The following is a 19,300-nucleotide window of genomic DNA, read 5'->3' on the forward strand; positions in this document are numbered from 1 at the left end:
GCAGCTGATGTGGTGTGGGTGGGGTGAGCGGTCGACTGATACAATGTGGGGTGGTCAGCGGCCAACAGAGGCAGTTGATGCAGCTGATGCGAAGTGGGATGGTGGGCGGCGGCTGATGTGCTGCGGTCGGTGGGCGGCGGCTGATGCGGTGCTCTGCGGTCGGTGGGCGGCGGCCGATGCGGTGTAGGGCGGTCGGTGGGCGGCGGCTGATGCGGTGCTCTGCGGTCGGTGGGCGGCGGCTGATGCGGTGTAGGGTGGTCGGTGGGCGGCGGCTGATGCGGTGCCCTGCGGTCGGCCAGCGGAGGTCGTCGGTCGGCTGAAGCGATGCTCTGCCAGCTGGCCGGTGACATTGAGCTGCCAGCTGCCGACCCGGCTCTGGCCGGCGGCCATACGGAGTGGTTAGCGGCCGCCAGAACAGCCGACCGCACCGCATTCTATTCAGATGTACGGACACTTTCCTTCAACGAGAGAGTAATGGGAATTACATTTCACATTTGCTTGCTTTTCATGTAATTGAGCAGGCTGCCAAATAGAATCGGCTACATTGCCCATATTTGCTTATCTTGGGGTTACAAAAGCAGCTTGCTAAGGAGCATCTTGCTAACACGTTGCATCTGCTGATCATTCCAATAGCTCTGCTACAAGGCATGAAAACTGGTCTTCGCAATGGATAGCGACTTTTGCGAACGGTCTTCTGGTCGGCGCTGCCTGCTGCGGCCTCAGACCCGTTCCTCGCCGGTCGGTAGAACAGCTGCTCGCCTGTCTCGGCGGCTAGTCCGGTTACAGCGCCCCTGTTAGGACCGCGCAGACCGCCGCTCGACCGACCGCTGCTGAGTGCTGAGGTCAGTTGCTGCCCTGTGTGCGGCGGAGCGCCGTCACACGACACCTCACAGCGCGCCGGCCGTCCGGACGCACCCAGCTAACCAGGCAACGGGCCGCCAGCCCGCCCCGACAACCACCGCCGCGTCGCCGCTGCCAACAGAAACAATCGCAGAGCTCGCGAAAAGCGCGGTTGAGCGCTGAGTTAGGTCTTCTAAAGAGATGTTATTTAAACTGTGATGAATCTGATGCCTTGTGCCATGGTGACGACGGCTCATGGAGCAGAAGTTCTCTTTGATTCTGTAAGAATATCAATTAGAGTCGAGAGGCAAAAAGTTATGTTTTGCTTCATGTTTGGACCACCATGGCTCACAGATCCATGCCCAGTCGATGCTAGTTGCGTTTGCGGTTTCCTCTGTGATGGTTCTGGTCCTTGGGTCGGCAGTAGGTCCTGGTCGGCGTTTCGGTCGGCGGTGGCTCCAGGACTCACCCATCAAGTAGTTTTTCCAGCTTGTGCGATTCTCGTCTCCCTATTGTAGTGGTTCTGGTGTATCGCACAGCCGATTGGCGCTCTGGCGCTGTGCGGGCGGACCCGCGCCCACCGCTTTGGCACGGCTGTGCGTCAGAGGCAGCCGCTCGGTCGGCGGCCAAACGCAACAAACCGCTCCGAGCCGATGGCACCGGCCGTCGGCCTTCCCTTCTACCTCTCCACGCACCGCCGCCCCCATCTCCATCCATCCACTAGCCACCGGATCTTCACGAGGTAGTCGGCACCCCTGCCCTTCGGCCTTCACTGGCCGGTTCTCCGTCTTTTTAAGAACCGGTCCTCCGCCTTTTGAAGGACCGGCCCTCCGCCTTTCTAAATCGGCTTCGCCTCTCCACCACTCCGTTGCTTCACGGCCTTCTTCCGCTTTTCCTACCGGCGCCATCTACCCCAACACAGGCCACCACGCTTCTATTCGCGGTGATTTGGCCAGCTCATCTCAAGTTGCCAGTTGCCCCTCTGTGCTGTTCAGGCTTGCCTCTTTTCCTCCTCAGCTCGTCTGGCGGGCTGTGTGCGCTGATCGGGCCAAAGGTCGGCTGGGACCATAGCTTGGACACTGTTTGTGTGTTCAGTCGAATAATGACCCATCGCCCGGGGCTCGCCTGATGATCGACGCCCTTGTTAAGTCTGGGTGGATAAAGGTCCACTGTGCGCCCTTGGTGACGCTGCTAGATGGCCTATCTCGTCCGTGGTTATTCGGTCTCGCCAGGTCCGTTTTGGACCTGTATTTTACGTTGGTGCTTTGAACGATTTGCTAGTTATTGTCTGCTTATTTCCGCAAACTATCCCAAGGGCCAGGCAGGGCTCCTTATGTTTTCCATAGCTATCTATGCTGCGACATGTTCAACAACCTCGTCGTCGTCGTCATTTTCGTCATCATTCTGGTGTGATCATGATACGCTGTGGTCGTCTTTTTTACCATTTCAACCAAACACTAACTGGTGAGGCAGATACTCGAGACTAGAGACTAGAGAGGGTCGTTCAATGTAAAGACCGTGGTTGGTGATCGAGCCTCCCGGGGAGACTCGACTCGTGCCAGCGATTATCATTATCCTCATAGTTTTTCTGTTAATGTGGTGTGCTTCTTCGTGATGAATATGGGCTTCAGTTTGATAGCAGAGCTCGTTATTGTTGGCCTGAAAGTATTTTGAAGTTAAAATATATATGTTGACATTGCTTTCAAAAGTAATTTATTCACGTCACGCAGCTTATACTCTCCGTTTTTCGATGCTGGCGAGGTCATCGTCAGCTATGTCCTACATGGGCTAAATGGTGCCTGCCGCGGCCCTGGCAGTGACGCCCCCTTTCGTCCATCGGCGCGAGCGTGCCATGCAGCGGCCGGTGGCTGGCAGAGGCGGCCGGCCGGCGCGTTGCCCGTCGGTGTCGACACGGTGACGTCATCACGTCGGCTGCCAGCCGGGCGGGTATAACCGGACCGGTCCCTGCCCGCCCCGCCGGCAGCTACCCCTCCCCTGCCCGCGTCAGACCGGTCCTTGCCCCCACCCGACTGTCAGTGTTACTCACTGCACCGCCCCGGATTGGGCCCAGTGCATATGCAACCTCCGACAATTACAAGCTCCGCATCACGGTAGAGCGTCGTTGCATCCTTTGGGCATCATCACCTTTTCCCGTGCCAGGCCGATTTTCATCGAATCCTTTCCGACTGCCAGTTTGTCTACCTCCTGTCGACTAAACCACCCTCTCACGACGGTCAGCGCTTAGGGCATGTGTAGCTATTTCTGAAGCGGGTTTCAAAGCTGGATCTCCTGTATAAGCGGTAACGCTTTGTTTCGACACCCGGCGCGATGAGCCGTGTCTAGACCGTGGCAGACATGAGCGGCTGGTCGGTGGTCGGCCAAGCTGCCGCTCCGACGCTGCCACTGCTGTGGTGCCACGTATTTTTGGAGGTCGCCAATGCCACGTATCTTTTGGAGGACGCCTGTGCCACGTATCCTTGCGTCACGTCGGTGGAAATGTCCTCGACGACTCTGGTGCCACGTCTCTGTGGAGGACGTCGGTGCCATGTATCTTTGGACGTGCCTGGTGCCACGTCGTCGCGGAAGACGCCGGTGCCACGTAGGTATCCTTGGAGTACGCCGGTGCCACGTATCCAAGGAGCACGCCAGTGCCACGTACCTTTGGGCGAACCTGTGCCACGTCGTCCTGGAAGACGCCGGTGCCACGTATCCTTGGAGCACGCCGGTGCCACTTGTCCTTGGAGCACGCCGGTGCCACTTGTCCTTGGAGCACGCCGGTGCCACGCATCTTTCTAGAATGCCCGTGTCACGTCTCCCTAGGAGGACGCCTGTGCCTCGCCTCTCTGGGTCGCTGACGACCCCCGGACCTAGGTCAGACGGTGACAAACCGGGTCATTGGGCCGCTCGACTGCCGGGGACTGGCCAGTTGGGTTACGGCTGTCCAGTGCCGCTCGGCCGGCTCTCTGGACTGCCAAGGCGCTGTCACCTGGGTCAGGATGACGTACGGCGACTTTGGCAGGGAGTCGACTGGATGAGACATCGCGGGACGGCTTGATGACCCTGGCGGGACTTAGTCGTTTGCGTTCAGTCGCACGTCATCGATAGTTTTTTTTTTAAAATAATTTGTTCGGGAAGCGCAAGCTTGTAAGACGCAATACGTTGTGACAGGAAGAATATCAAGAATCGAAGCATATTGATCTTCTGTGCTGCCGCTTCTATCGGTTTTTTTATGCGGGCGTTCAGTTCAACGTTTCACTCTTTTATTCACTTAACTTTGGAAGTAGTGAGTTATACTGTATTTCTTATTAAAACAATTGGCTATTATATCCGCTCTCTCATGATTCATCAAATTTTCATATTACTTTCCTTAATATTTTGGCCGGTAACCAAGTCCATCCAACCCATTGAGCCGTCTCTCTGGTGTGTCACGTCACCGCGCAGTGCTGCGACTGTCAGACGGCAGGTGTCCCCGTGGCAGCAGGCCGCGGCTACTGCCGTGAGTGCGACTGAGGTGCCGTGGCGTTGCTAGACACAGCGAGACCACACCATGCAGACCAGACCAGACTGGTCGCTTGCCCTTTTGTCGTTTCTCGGCTGCAGAGTCTGCTATCCGAGCCATGATGTATTCGCTTAATGCACGAGCGGGCGAGCTGCTGGTCTACGGACGTTCTGCCGTCCAGACTCTCACTTGTCAACTGTGGATGACGGCTCTCGTATATTTATCATGTGATATGAGGGAGAGGTTCAATGAAAAACACATTTTTCCATGAAAAACACATTTTTCATCGTGACATTTATAACAGGCGTTGACATTTTGTCAAAGTTGTTTGCATAAACAACATCATCTGACGGACGTCAGCTTTCGGTGTCTCTTTCTTGGCACATGCATGATGCCTGCATGTCGTCCGAGCAGTGCTGTATGACTAGGAGGTGTCAAAGGACGAAATTCCAAAAATGGAATTCAGTCGGTTGGGCTCTTGCCATGCCATGCCATGCTTATAACTCATGTGTCGTTAAACGAATCATATTTCGTAATCATTTTCCTAGTACTTGTTGGAAATCATGGGTACCTATTGTGAAGCCCCATTCCCCACCCCGAACCCAGCCGCTGCTCATGGGTCTGGCAGGCCGGGGCCCCACAGCCGGTCGGTAAATAAGCAGTCGGCGGCGGCCGTCAGACAAACACTGCCGATCGACGCACCTGGAGTGCGCCGACCCTCCCGTGGAGACGCCTCCATCGCCTCGCCGCGCAGTCTCGCTCTCCGTTAGCTGCCCCGTCTCACCTCCGCCATGAGTCAGATGTGGGACATCAGAGTCAACTCCTGTGACTCAGATCTTGGGCGCGCGCGCTTTCATCCAACAGCGTGCAGACAGTCTTAACTGCCACATGCAAAATTGCTGTTTTTCAGGAAGAAACCGGGAAGTGTAAGCAGCTTTATGATAATTGTTTCCTTTTAAAATATCTCTACAATGCAGTGGGCTAACCTGTTGCATGGCGGAAGTAAAAAGACATGCCTATTTTTCATCAAAACCGTGCGGCGTCAAGACATCGACGGTGCCACAGACTTATTGCGTGTTTGTGTTTGTGCGTGCGCCCAGCTGGTGAGTGCGTACTCTATCTGAGCAATCTGCGGCCAGTCGCTCCGGCGCGGGACCAGAGCTGAGCGATGTGCCAGTGACGAGAGTCGGCGGCCCGCTCTATTTATACCAGGCAGTCCGTCCGTCCCAGCCACCGCCTCTGCCGCGGCGCGTCGACACCCTGTCTGGACGGGAGGGGCAGGTGCGGGTGGAGACGAGAGATGAGAGGCGAGAGACGAATCGAGAGACGAGAGCCGCGAGCCGATAGAGGAGAGGTGAGCCTAGAGCCGAGTCGAGAGCCGATAGCCGAGAGCTGAGAGCCGAGTCGAGAGCCAAGAGACGAAAGACTAGCTCTGCGAGCCGAGATCCAAAAGACGAGAGTCGAGCTCCGAGAGACGAGAGCCGACTGAGAACCGAGAGCTTAGCGATGCCCTGAGAGCCGAGCTGAGAACTGCAGAGAGGGAATCGGAGAGACGAGTCAAGAACCCATCCGAGAGCTGAGGACCGAGCCTAGAGACGAGCTCTGAGAGACAAGAGCCAAAAGCCGGAGTCGAGAGCTGAGCTATCGTTGAGCCGAGAGCGCAAGCTGGAAGCCCCGATGATGCTCACTTCTTGGTGTCTTCAACTGCTTGTTTATACCAGCGAGCAGGCATTTGAGATCTGTTTCTGCCGGTTTGGCTGGACCTATGTCAATCGCCAGTTTGGTGGTATGAATAAACTTTTATGAGGCTTGATTTAATCACGTTTATTATTTATTCAATATTGACTCATCGTGGCGTATCCGGCTAAACCGCAGCTGTATGACTATCAGCGTGTGATCTGGCTGTCGGGGGCTGATTTGAGGTTTCCCTCCACGTGCTAGCGACAGAGCAGATATGACTCTGAGTAGTCAGAGACTGGCGTTTCTGAGTCGGAGTCACCTGCGACGCGGCCTCCGATAAGCTTCCGTCGGTGGCACGAGAGGGGCCTGTGGGTCGTGAGAACCCCCATGCCGCCCGGAGACTTCTCTCACCGGGGAGTGGGAGCCGGCCATCTCGTCACCAGGAAGTGTGGATGGTGGTCAGGGTCGCGCGCCAGTCGCAGCTGACGAGGAGTCCTGCAGGGTCGTGTCGCAGGTGCCGCGCCGCCCTGTGAACACACAACGTGACTTCCGGCGCTGCGGGGGGAGGGGAAAGGCATTGGGGACGAGTCACTGGGCTACCGGAGCTCCCACCCCGCCGAAAGCACACACACATACGCATGCATGTAGGCTGAGAAATATCTGGTTTGTACCGGATCGGCCTACGGCTCGGCGGATGAGAACGGTCATATGTCGTCTGGGAGATAAATGATATGGTCTCCGGTGACGGACACGGTGTGCTGTTGGTAACCGACTAAAATTGAAATCAGAACATATTGCCTAAGTTTTTTATTAGGTATACCGCAATCGTTCCAATGGTAATGTATGGTCACTCTATTAGGCGACTGGATTTGCCACCCAGTGCCACCTGATAATTTGACATTTATATTTTCTGTTACCACTGATTTCTTCTGCATACCAGTACATGTTCTACGATCAACATTTATACGAGCATCCTATTTTTAATTATTCTTGAAGTAATACAATCCATCTTTATATCGCCGGACGCCGATTCAATTTTTTCTGTGCGCGATAGGAGAATGGCCGTAGAAAAAAAAACTCGTAGGCATGTTGTTCTGTTCTTTTCTGTTCGTGTGACCTGAGGTGACTGCTGAAGCCATATTCCGCTGGAAAATGACTTGTTGAGTGCTCTCATTGTTTCTATCCTCGATTAACCCCGACTCCCACTTTTTTTGCCCGGCAGACGGCCGTCGCTGTAAGATCGACTGCGACGCTGTGCTGACCGAACTCGAAACGATCGACGATGACACGGACAAGTTCGGAGTGCAGTTTGTCAAAATCAACGACAAGAAGCTGGCCAAGAAGTACGGCATCTCTGAGTTCCCGGCGCTCACCTACTTCAGGAACAAGGAGCCCATCAAATACGAGGGTACGTACGTGTGTCGATCAACTGACTCAGAGGTGCGGCTAGAATAAGTACAGTCGTGCGGTCAGTAACCAGGCAGTTTTCTTTCAGCATTTGCTAATCAATTGATAATCAAGTCAGTCTTATCGATTTACGTGATAACGCAATTGATTACCAATCTTTCTTGCCACGCGATGTTTCTCGCGTCACTGTTTATGTGTTTGTACCGATCGCTTCTTAGCTATTCCAAGATAATGTACCTATGTATTTGTCATCGGGAAAACGTGTGCCTCACGCTCAACATGACCAGTACTTCTCACTTTGCTAATACACTGCTTCTTTTGAGAAAATTGCTGGCCATTGCTACTTGCTGGTCTTGGTTTGGCTCACTACCTCAACCAGCGTAACTCCAAATTCGGTGGTTTCGGCCCGTGGGGGTTTCAGTTACTAACTTAAAAAATAATGCTTCTCGACGGTTTGATTTAACGCTGTCAGTCTTGTGACGTCAGCAAAGACCCTCCAGAGAGCGTAAATAAACGAGGGCACCTGTCGACCTGCCGCTGGGCGATGGGCGTCTCTTCCCGCCTGTCGACGCCATCAAACCATTGCCAGTGCCTTCAGCTTACAGAGAGAGTGCCAAGCCCAGCAAACATGCTTAATTCGACGGAAGCGCGCTGGCATGCGTTGAAGCCATTTCACTCGATCATCAAGGTACTGCAGTGAGAGGGTGTTAGTATGTACACCCAGTACAATGGCTGCCTGTAGCGCAGTGACTGATCATCAGTTGCGGTCAGAAAACGGCTGCAGTTTCGATCACGAGTGCTCTAAGCCCTTATGGTGGCATGGATGGACTGGCCTTACTTTAGGGCTGTTTGGCGGCAGTAGCTGCGACAGTCGGCAGTAGGAAAATCACGTCGAAATGCATGTGTTTATATCGCTTATTTACAAAAACGGAGCAATAATTATGAACCCTTACAGAGGCTATTTTTTGACAACCAAAATAAGAAGCGTTATGAAGTCCCTAAGCGTTTGTTTCACAGGCCAGGCTAGCTTAACTAGATTGATTCTTTTTAAGCGTGGTCTTTATCATTTCTCAATGTCTTCATGATAAAACTTTGTTGGCACGTCACATCCCCTCTTTAGTCTGACCCAGCTATCCGCGACGTGCGAAACGCTGCTGTCGTGGACGGTATTCGAGCGTCACAAAACGCTCCACTGCTGTTCAGCACCTTGTCGTCGGGACACCCAACGAGCTTTCTATCCACCTAATGGCAGTCAGCAGTGCATCTATCCGGCTGTCTGTCAGTTCAGCGTTCAGCACTCAGGATGGCCGTTGTCTTGCACCCAGCTCTCCATGCACCTTACCAATCGTCAGTGTGCTGACAGTCAGCATCCTGACAGTCAGCAGGTGTCAGCACCCAGGTGCTGGTCCGCGGATTCCCTAGGAAATCCACGGATCCACGGATTTCGCAAACTCACTCTAACATCGGCACCTTCTGGCTGTTCACTGCTCCCGACACCCAGATGTCCGACACCCATTCACTCGACCGTCCCCCAATATTAGCCTTATGCCGTCTAATGGTGCTTAGTCGGTGTTTGTCTGTATTTGGAACCACACTCCCTGCTCTGTCGTGCACAGGTGACCTGATGAACGAGGATGAAGTGCTGGAGTTTCTCACCAGTCTGGACGCCATGGAGCTCCCAGACCAGATCGAGGAGGTCAACGCCAAAATCCTGGATAAAATTGTCGAGGAACAGCCCTACGTGGCCGTCTTTTTCTGTAAGTCCGTCCAGTTCGACACAGTTTGGGTTTAATGCGAGTGAGTTGGATGACATATGATTTCCATTTAGTGATTTATTTTGTGTTTTGTCGCCGTTTTTGGTTATTGGGTTTGTAAATATTGTAGCTTGGTTTTATTCGGCTGAAAGTGTTGCTCTTGGTTCGCGTTTTGAGAGTTCAATGCACCCTTTATCTCGACTTCGGATGTATATTTGTATGTGAGTTCATTGTGATTGTCCAACATGTGCTGTTTGTCTTGCTTTGCAAATACGTGGTGTTTACCCCTGTGAAATGGTCATCAAGCACGAATCTGTTCCGTAAACCAAGAACAATCCAGATCGCCTTGAATCCCCTCTCTGCAAAAGGAGAGTGAAACTTCCGTTTACATATCTGTAATTCAGGCCATTTAGGAGGACGTTTTCGTATTGAGACCGATTTAGGTATTCCGGCGAAGCCCGCGTCGCGCGGCGGCGGCTGAGTGCGGCCCCCCGTTTTGTGGCCACAGGTCCGTCGGTAGAGAGCTGCCGACTGTCCGAGTGTAAGTAACCGTGCGCCGACCAACGTGCTCACTTAACGCTCTTCTTTTCGGTTCTTTTATTTCTAGGCGGTGTTTCTACCTATGTGTGGAACTCTTTTAGGGCGTTCGGTGTTTAATTTCGGACCCTCCAAAGGCTTTTAACAGCTTCTTACCTTCATCCCACGGACCATGTTTCTCGAGCAGCCAATGGCAGCAACTGATCTAGAGGCCCGTGTCTATATCTGCTAGTTTTCAGACACATGGATGACCCATCTCCACACCACAGTAGCCCCAGTACTGCCCTTCAATGCTCCCCTGTAGCGTAGTAGCCTCGCGACTGCTCTACAACTTCCATTACATACTTCGCACGACCACTCATTGCCCACCCGGGCCCTGCTTGAAGAGTGTGGGTGCACATTTACAGGTATATAGCATGGAGCTAGCACTAACAAAGAACGGACACAAACAGCGCATTTGATTTAGTAAGTACCTACAGTGTCATCGTCTCGGTGTTTCAGCACGGTTGGCGTACCTGTTGCTTGTCAGCAGCATGCTCACTGCTCAGTGTATGCTTACCAGTGATGTGAACAGTCATGTGAATGAACCCGACAAATCCCTCACCACACAACTGCAACTCCCTGCGTGACATTCCATTTACAGAGTCCCATGACCTGTCTGCATTGAGGATCGAACCTTCAACAGTTGTTTCACGGTGATGTTAGCTCATTTCTCTTCATCCATGCTTTCTTGTTCAGTTCGAAAACTCCTTTGTTCATTCGGTGCCGTTCGAGCCGCTGCGGAGTCGCGGTGTGTATGGGGAAGGTCACCGGCCTGTAGTGCCGCCGACAGAAGCCACGGCGGCCGATGACACTGCCAGCTCGCCGGTCGCGCTCGGCCGTGCTTTTAGGCGTGACTGGCTTCGAACTGTCTGTATCGGGTGCTAATTTTAGCGTCTGCCGGCACTGACTGGCCAGTCTGGCAGCGGCCGACTGCCGACCGGCCGGCCGAGAACCATCAGCCGGCCACCGGACACAGCCGACACTGGCGAGAATTTATCACCGAAAATCGCTCCCTCGGAATCCGCCGGGCGGCTCAAATTTTGCCGATGGCTCTGCCCTCTGTTATTACAGATAGTACCGTGACATATAACGCTGCCCTCTTCGTCACCCTGGTGATAAATAAACATGGGCTTCAGGTAAATGTTAGACATGACTGGAATGTATTTTGATGGCTGGTGGGCCATTTGTTAGTCCTAAATTCAGGTTATGAATAAACCCTTGCAGATGTGCGCGACGTGCATTTGGACTTCCTGTCGTCGTGCTACGTAAGCTTACGCAACCACGGCTTGAGCTTTCGGCAACTGTAGGTTTCCATTTCACCAAATCCAAACCGTCTAGTCGCTGGCGATTTGGCACCTGGCACACTCGGGTCACGGCGGGGATCGAGGCTGGCTGGAGCCGCCGTCATCGCCGACGGTGCAGCCGCCGGTGTCGGCTCGGCTCGGCGACCGGCACCACCTGACAGGCCGGCAGCGGCCGGTCGGGGACCGCCCCCGCCCCCGCCGCCGCCGCCGCCGCCCCCGCCCCCGCCCGGAGACGGACGGCCACATGCCGACGGCTATTCTTGAGACGCGGCGGGCCGTCGCCGCGCCCGCCGCGGAGCCGCTGGAATGCCCGCTGCTACTAACGGTCCTCCCAGCGAGCGGCGCGGACGGCGACCCGGTGGACGGCGACCCGGTGGACGCCGTTTTACATGGAGACTGAATCGTTTAAAGATGCATTTTTGGGTGACCTGAATGTAGGTATGATTGGTTTTTAGCTGAACAGATTCTTACCTATTGTTTCAACGGAAATTTTGCATAGCGTAGTGTGAAAAAGGCTAAACTGATAATGCGTCTATACAGTGGGGTCCTGAAATCATGGTCCGCTCACCGAGTTTGACGTGCCGGTAACTTGACACAAAAACAAATACCTAACGGGTGACGAAACATAGAAGTCGCGCTCGAGCCACGGGTCGCCGGAGTGCTGAGCGCCCCACTGGGTTTGCACTCCACTTCTGATCTATGTGGGCAACCTGGTTCAAGTTTCTGCTCCAGACCATCAAATGATGGCCAGCAAACCAATTATCGAACGAAAATCGTTATAGTTTCAGATGCTCTGAAAACCTCGTTCAAACAGTTGAGTTTCGCAAGTTCAGAAATGGAGACATCTGAGTGTACCCCTTGGCAGTGTCCTTTGGCAGCCGACCTTGGCATTTGTGTCTCACGCCGGCTGCCAGAACCGAGAATAACGCTTTGAACAACAATAGGTTAGACCTATTGGCAGACCGTTCCACGCAACGCTCGCCGGAATTCGATTTCGTCATAGACAAATGCAGCTCCTGCTTGTATTGAAACTGAAATGTGTCAGCAGCGCTGATTTCACACACGGCACGTCTATTTTCTCCCCGGTTAGGACGGTTTATTCAGCACCATGCATGGTTGTAGACCGTCTGGCCGGGGAACCGCCTACGTACATATGTACCTGACGTGCGAGCTCAGAGTTTGGTGATTGGTGGCGAGCCGGTGATAGCACGCTGCTCGTCCCTCCACTCCACCTCTGATAGTCTCTCGGCCGCCGTGTCTGCTGCTGAACTATGCGCCGCCGCCTGCAGGCGCGCCCGGCAGCCGTCAGCGCTGCGTGCGGCGCGCCCGCCCGACAGTGACGGCTGTAAGCGCGCCGGCTATGTCCGTCCGGTTGTCTGGCCCGCGTGGCGACGGCGGCCGCCGGCCAAATCGGTCCTGCCGACCGTCCGACGGCGACCTCCGCAGCGGTCGCCACGTATACTGGTGGGGAGGAGCGAGTGGGAAACTTGACGGCGTGCCGTGGAGCACCATGACCTCTGCAGGCTGTCGCGGTCTGCCGGTACTGCAGGGTCAAGTCTGTACCTCATCCCCTCCAAGACTCTACCTGTCTTGGCTCAGAGCTGGAGCGCTAACTCCGCGCGACAGAGGACAGTCCGGCGCTGCTGCCGTCTGCCGAGGCGTGGCCAGGCCTGTAAATTGTCCCCAGGGCACGAAGTATTTCGGCCGGACAAGGCTGAGTACAGAGGAGGGCGGCCTGCGGTGCCAGCGCTGCACTGCTGTAAATACACCGGTGCTGCCGTCAGCGCTGCCGCGTTCCTGGCTGCGCCCCGCCCGCGGCCGGCTCCGGACCGGCCAGTGTAGGCTGGCCGGCCGCCTCAGTATCATGTTACGGGGTCGGCATGCCGCCACTCCCGCTGCCCCCACGCGTAACCCTGGAGTGTGTCAAATTATGGTTTTGACACGGCAGAGTCAGCTACAGCTTCAGACTGTCTGGTATAGGGCCACTGGTATTTCGATGGGTACAGGTCACCAGAGCTTCACTCCCATCCAACGATGCCGCGATCCATAAAGCAATCGCTGTCCAGTGTCCACTGAGCTCATTCATTATTGTCGAGAATGCTACCGATGACGCTTCAATATAGCCGTTTGCTCAAAACGCTCCCTCTCACCCGCTGCATCCATTTTTACAGACAGTCTCACCTTACCAACCCAGTTCCTAAAATAGCCACCTCATCTCGATGACCCGGCTGCAATGCCCCCACCCCACTCAGCCCCGCTGCTGCAAACTCGACGCCCCCCTCTCCGAGACCTCCACCAACGCGAGACTTTTCCATCCCTGTACCCGACCTGGCCGTCCGAGCCCTCCTCTTAGAGCACCCGTAACCCTTCCCGGGGCCATATTACAGACAAGTCGAGCTGCCGTAAGTGCGAGCGCGCGCTGAAGGAGCTGGAGAACATTGACGACGAGGCCGACCAGCTGGGCATCGCGTTCGTCAAGATCAACGACGAGGCGCTGGCCGACGAGTACTCTCTGGACTCGCTGCCGACGCTCGTCTACTACCGGAACCGGATTCCCATCGTTTACGACGGTACGTGTCGGCTGGCGACTGGGGAGGGGGAGTGCGGGGATTGACGAGTCAGGGTGTTGAGTGAAGGGCTGTGGAAGAGCCATGGTGAATGATGAAGGGAATGGGTGGAGCAGACCCGGACTTGCAGCTTAGTTTTTGTCTCCGAACCGAGATGGACTTGAAACATTCTAGATATATATACACTGACGGGACATTCGATCCTCAAGCTGGCCTGATTTAGCCGCTCCTGAGAGGTGTTGTCTCTAACCTTCCATCACCCCGCTGTGCCCTCAGGCGACCTGACGAAGGAGGAGGACGTGCTGGACTGGCTGGTGCAGAACAAGTCCACCGGAGACGACGACGACGAGATCGAGGACGTCAGCGAGACCATGCTGGAGGCCATGATCGACTCGGTCGACTACCTGGCCGTCCTCTTCTGTGAGTGTTCAGTGGGGGAGGGGACGGTTTGTGAGGGGAACTGCAAGAGGAAAAGGTGGGCGTGGTTTTGATCTGGTTGTTTTATTTCTCTTTTGCGTAGTTTGAGGGACGTGTTTTATCTTTTTCTTTAGGATTATTACATTTCTTAGGCAATGTAAATTATAAAAGAGGAAAATAGCCTATAGCTCCAGGCCAGCTATGCTGAGCCGTCGACCTGGTTTGTTTTCCTGTTCCCTTCCATGAGCTTCTGAGCTTTGAAGCAGGATCATTGATGCGCGGCGTTTTGGTTTTAGCCATTGAAGTCAGTCATATTTTCGCCGATCCGAAGCCATTCATGCAAGCTCGGGCTACTCCACCCTGTCTGTGCCGCGGCCCACACCCCGTTGCGCACGGCACGTCGGAGTGGCGCCGGAACCCACCGACTTCCGGTTCGTCTCCGGGGGTGGCGCGGCGCCCGGTGAGAGGAGCCGGCGGCGCCGTGACAGCAGTCACATTCCGGCCGTGTCAGCCGCTATCGGCGTGGTGCCGGCGCGGCGGTGTCACCCCACCCGGCCACGGTGGCTCCAGTGGCGCGATGATCACGCCAGACGGCCGCACCTGATGAGAGACCGGCCTCTCCCATCGCCGGAGGTCGCCGAGGGGCGTATCGCCGCTGGGTGTGGTGGCCGCGCCCAGTTTCCGTCGCGGGGTGCGCCGCACCTCGGGCCACCAGGAGCTGTCGCGCGTCACGTGGGGTAGGTCAGTTCGAGACTCGAGACTCCCAGGGAGCAGCACAGGACAGGCTATTGTTCTCACGCAAACGATGCCACCGCGAAGTTGAGAGACGTCACAAGGCGTTGGCGTTCTAAGTTGGGCGCTCCGAGTCGAAACGGCCTGTCACCCTGACGGTTAGTAGGGCTCCGAACTTCCATAGCTGACGGCCGGTGGGACCGTCAGGAGCTGTCACCTGCTGGTGGTTGGTGGGACGCCACTGTCGGGCGGTGGGGTTGTCTGCCTGCCAGTCGACAGCTCGATTTCTGACAGATAATGGAGGTTCACTGTGGGGCCGTGGCTGTTTCTGTGAAGTGCCCACTGAGATAAGGTCAACGCCGAACTTTTCACGAGGTCATCTGATGGCTGTTTGGCACCGACACGCCCGCTGAAAACACTGATTTCCTCGGCGACACATTGAGAAATTCCTGTCTATCCTCGCTGACGTATCGTAATGATTTTGTATGAAAAATTGTCGCAAAATCATAAAAATTACTGTTTGTGTAAAGCGATTATTCTTAATGTGTATAGATACCTGTTAAAAGATTCTTGGTTATATCACCAAAAGTTATCCGATGCGTACTCCAGAAGAAGACGCATCTCTTTCAATCACCCCAGACGGTTACGATTCAGCTCACCACCACCTCTCACTAACCCCTCCCGACCGGTGCAGCTGACGGGCTTATGACGGCGGCACGATGACGGAGCTGTGATGACGGCCGCGTCTGTGTGTCTGGCCGGCCGTCTAGTGGCGGCGGCCGACGACGGATCGCCTGCTCTCTGTATACTCCCGGTCTCCACTGGGACCGGCGCCGGTATATTCTCGGCCAGGTGCGCCCGGGCGCCGGCTGCTTACAGTGAGAGCAGCGGGACGCTCTCGGAGCGAGCGCGGCGGTGTCACGCTCCTGGGGAGGTGTGTAAACACGGACCGCTGCCCCGCAAACGGCGAATGGGTGCCCGGCACGACGGGTGGTCGACTTCTCTCTGCTGAGGCGCGGTCATTTAGCAGTTTTTACAGTTGGCCAAATATTGACCGAATTAACTAGTCACTAGTCTACATATTTAGTTGCAATCAAATTGGGCAGTCGGCAGATACATCCGTGTTAGGACGTCATTGCATAAATAATTTGTGTGGTCCTTTTCAAGTGATTGGCTCTCCGGAAAACCGCTAGCGAAGGAGCCACGGAAGGTGAAGGGTCGGATACGGCCTTGCGTGTGGCAAACTAAGCACGATGAAGCTCACTAAAGCCCGTTTTCCCTCCCATTCGTTACCGGATTCATCATGTTGCTGCAATCTCTCCTAACTTATCAATCAGGAGGCATGTGAAATCCCTCTTCTTGGACTTCCATTGGTGACCCTAATCCCTTCCCCCGTCCTCGTCCATAGACCAGGAGGACGACGAGGACTCGGAGGCGGCGCTGGCCGAGCTGGAGAACATCGACGACGAGTGCGACGACCGCGGCATCCACTTCGTCAAGACAGATGACGAGGACGCGGCCAGGTCCTACGGCATCGAGGAGTTCCCCACGCTCGTCTACTTCGAGAAGGAGATCCCAAACATCTACGATGGTGAGACTATGCTTCTCTTGGGTATGAATGCTTTGAATCGTGCAAAGAAGCAGCTCGCGCAAAGAAGCAGCTCGCTTAGTTTTCTTTCGCGCAGTAATGCGTTAGGTTTAGCCCAATGAAATCATCGAGCTATTTGTGTTACATGATTGTTTACTTTGTATACAAATATGCATCTCCTTAGTTTATCTAGAGCGAACAAACACGCCTGCCTAGTTGTCTCTCATGTGTGATTATTTGATTAGACTATCAATGTCGTTAAACCCAGGTGGGAGGGTTGTATGTATAATGTAGGTATGATTACAATAGTCCCAATTTTAATCGATTGTTGACATCTTCGACTCCTCATGTGCGGTGATTATAACAGTCCCAATAATCGACGGTTGACATTCATGTGCGGCCGATAGCCTGGAGGGCTGGTTATGAGCGGGGCCTTTGTTTAGTTTGGATATGGGACCAAGGTTCGATTGATGGACCCCGTGAGGTGCCAGCGACGTAGGCATGCTGTTTAATTGTTTATATGTCTTGTAGTACGCATCTCTACAGCACAGTGACATCAGATGACCTGACTCGACTCTGACCTGTCAGAAGGTCTGGCTAAAATATGAAATCTCACGGAAAGCATCAGAACTATGACCTCTCTAGTGACCTGACCCCTGTCACGTGACCTCCCAGGTGACCTCACCGATGAGGACGAGGTACTAGCCTGGCTGATCCACCAGCTCGAGTCGGACGAGATCGAGGACGTGACGGACGAGATGCTCGACAAGCTCATCAAGGAGGAGAGCCATGTGGCCGTCCTCTTCTGTGAGTAACGAGTTTACCTCTCTCATAGTGTATTAGCGCTGCGTTTAATCATAGGTATATCGAAAATGCTTTGCAATGCCGCAGTTTTCGGCAAGAATGCCACCACAATGCGGAAAGTAATTGCAATGAAATCGAGGACTGCTTATGGTTAGTTTTTTTTTAGTGCATTTGGTTGAACAACAGATATTTTGTACTAGAAATTATTTCCCTTCATCCCTTGCAATGTCTCTATACTGTTCCCGTTCCAGACGATGAGAACGACAAGAAGTCGCAGCGCGTGCTGGTCGAGCTGGAGAACATTGACGACGAGTGCGACAAGAACCGGATCGTCTTCGTCAAGATCGACAACGACGACGAGGCGAAGGAGTACGGCATCGAGGAGACGCCGACACTGGTCTACTTCGAGGACGGCGTGCCCAGCGTCTACGATGGTGCGTTCGCAGAACGCGGTCTTTTTTACCCACGACAGGTTATGTGTGTGATGGAAGGCATATGTGGGAGTAATAACAATGGAGACCACCTCAGGGCTCTGAAGACTTGCATCTTTACGTCTTTTTGCTATGCTTAACGTATTTTTTGGGCATTTCAAAATAAATTTGCTCTCTAGAATATGAAGGTTTGGTGTTGGCGATACCGTGTGATGAAGTGCTAATGCACCATTCGTTTTTTTGCCGATATGACCGTGGTGACCTGCGTAGGTGACCTAGGACCGTGGTAGTGACTGCCAGCGCCGGATGACCAACAGGCGACCTGATGAAGGAGGAGGAGGTGCTGGCCTGGCTGCTGGACCAGGTCGAGAACGAGATGATCGAGGACGTCACCGATGAGATGCTCGACAAGCTGATTGACGGCACCGGGCACCTGGCTGCGCTGTTCTGTACGTATCGCCGACAAACAGGGCTGGGCGGGGGCTGGCTACCCGAACACAGTAGAAAGCTGCTTTCAGGCAGAGAAAAACACACGGTCATCCACAAAGGAAGGCCACACAATCGCTTTGTCTCTTCATCTACACAAAGAGCTTTATCGCATCGTGACCTTATTGTTGGGTTGTTATGGGACACCAATCAGCAGACCCAAGAACACGTCAGGTGAATAATTGTCGTCGATCAATCCATTCTCAATGTGGCTGATCGGGGATAGGGTATAGTGACTATCCCTAGAGAGGCTAACCCTATCTAAACGCAAGGAAATCGGGACCGGGCCAGGTCTACTCGTAAACACAGCCGGGTCTAGTTCGAGTCAGGTCTGACCACAAGTTCCGATGCCGCTCAGACTCTGCTGACCCCACCCAGGCGCCCTGCGGTCGGCTCACACGCATACACGGCCGCTGCGTCACAGCTATACCGTCAGGTGTGTCGGCTCCAGGCCAGTCCGACTCAGAGTTTGAGCCCGGCCCAGATCCCCTGCTGGCGGCCCGGGCTGGCCCAGTTCGCCGCCGACAACAACCAAATCGACACCAACTTCGCTCAAAGTCCGATGTCCAAGTTTTTCTTCGTGGGACTACCCAGACGATAGTATTCGTTTCATTATTGTTAGGTTTGGTTTTGCTGTAAACACGGTAGTGGTATGAAAGCGTCAGCTGTGCCACGATATATCTGGGTTTTACCGACCGGGCCAGGAAGTCAGTGCCGGTCGCCAGGACCATTTGTGCGTCATTCGCAGCTACTAAATCCACAGCTGACTGCGGTTCTTGGAGGGATGCTGTAGGCGGGAGAGATCAGCTCCGTCTGCGTCTGAACTCAGGCCGAGAGTCATGGTATAAAGAGCTGAATTGTGACGTCTTTGTTTGCTAGAGTTCATCGAAAGACATTTAGTTTGATGATCGTCGAAATATGCAGCATTCATGGGGAGCAGAACTGTTATGAAAACCACGCATGTTTGGTAAAACAATCGGGTCACAATGTCATTTGCGCGCAGAGAGATTATGATTTGATGATGTTTCGAGGTTATAGTACTTGCATTTCGAGTATGCATTGCTGTGTTTTCTCATAATAACTATGTACGTTCGGACGTCATCTCATTGGTCTTTAACGAAGGAAAGCCATTTCCCTAAACGCGGTTATCAGGAATGCGTAAGTCACTGCGATAGAATGTCTCAGTTAAGAGCGTGTTAAGTATATGCCTGC

The 19,300-nt window shown here is 54.1% G+C and overlaps 1 protein-coding gene across 24 annotated transcripts in view; it reads left to right on the forward strand.

Annotated features, from left to right (window-relative positions):
• LOC122381465 overlaps positions 1-19,300 on the forward strand; it is a 44,143-nt gene that overhangs the window by 1,945 nt on the left and 22,898 nt on the right. For 20 of the 24 annotated variants that reach the window (XM_043365671.1, XM_043365672.1, XM_043365661.1 and 17 more), the window contains exons 2-10: positions 7,242-7,427; positions 9,043-9,183; positions 9,689-9,721; positions 13,451-13,633; positions 13,907-14,050; positions 16,188-16,370; positions 17,043-17,174; positions 17,423-17,605; positions 17,920-18,051. In XM_043365671.1, coding sequence (XP_043221606.1) covers positions 7,242-7,427; positions 9,043-9,183; positions 9,689-9,721; positions 13,451-13,633; positions 13,907-14,050; positions 16,188-16,370; positions 17,043-17,174; positions 17,423-17,605; positions 17,920-18,051 — 1,317 coding nt within the window. The remainder of the gene's footprint in view (positions 1-7,241; positions 7,428-9,042; positions 9,184-9,688; positions 9,722-13,450; positions 13,634-13,906; positions 14,051-16,187; positions 16,371-17,042; positions 17,175-17,422; positions 17,606-17,919; positions 18,052-19,300) is intronic. The other 4 variants (XM_043365662.1, XM_043365664.1, XM_043365679.1 and 1 more) reach the window with 1 other exon arrangement.

This window comes from Amphibalanus amphitrite, unplaced genomic scaffold (assembly GCF_019059575.1).
Source record: "Amphibalanus amphitrite isolate SeventyFive unplaced genomic scaffold, NRLGWU_Aamphi_draft 000120F_arrow, whole genome shotgun sequence".
NCBI lineage: Eukaryota > Metazoa > Arthropoda > Thecostraca > Balanomorpha > Balanidae > Amphibalanus > Amphibalanus amphitrite.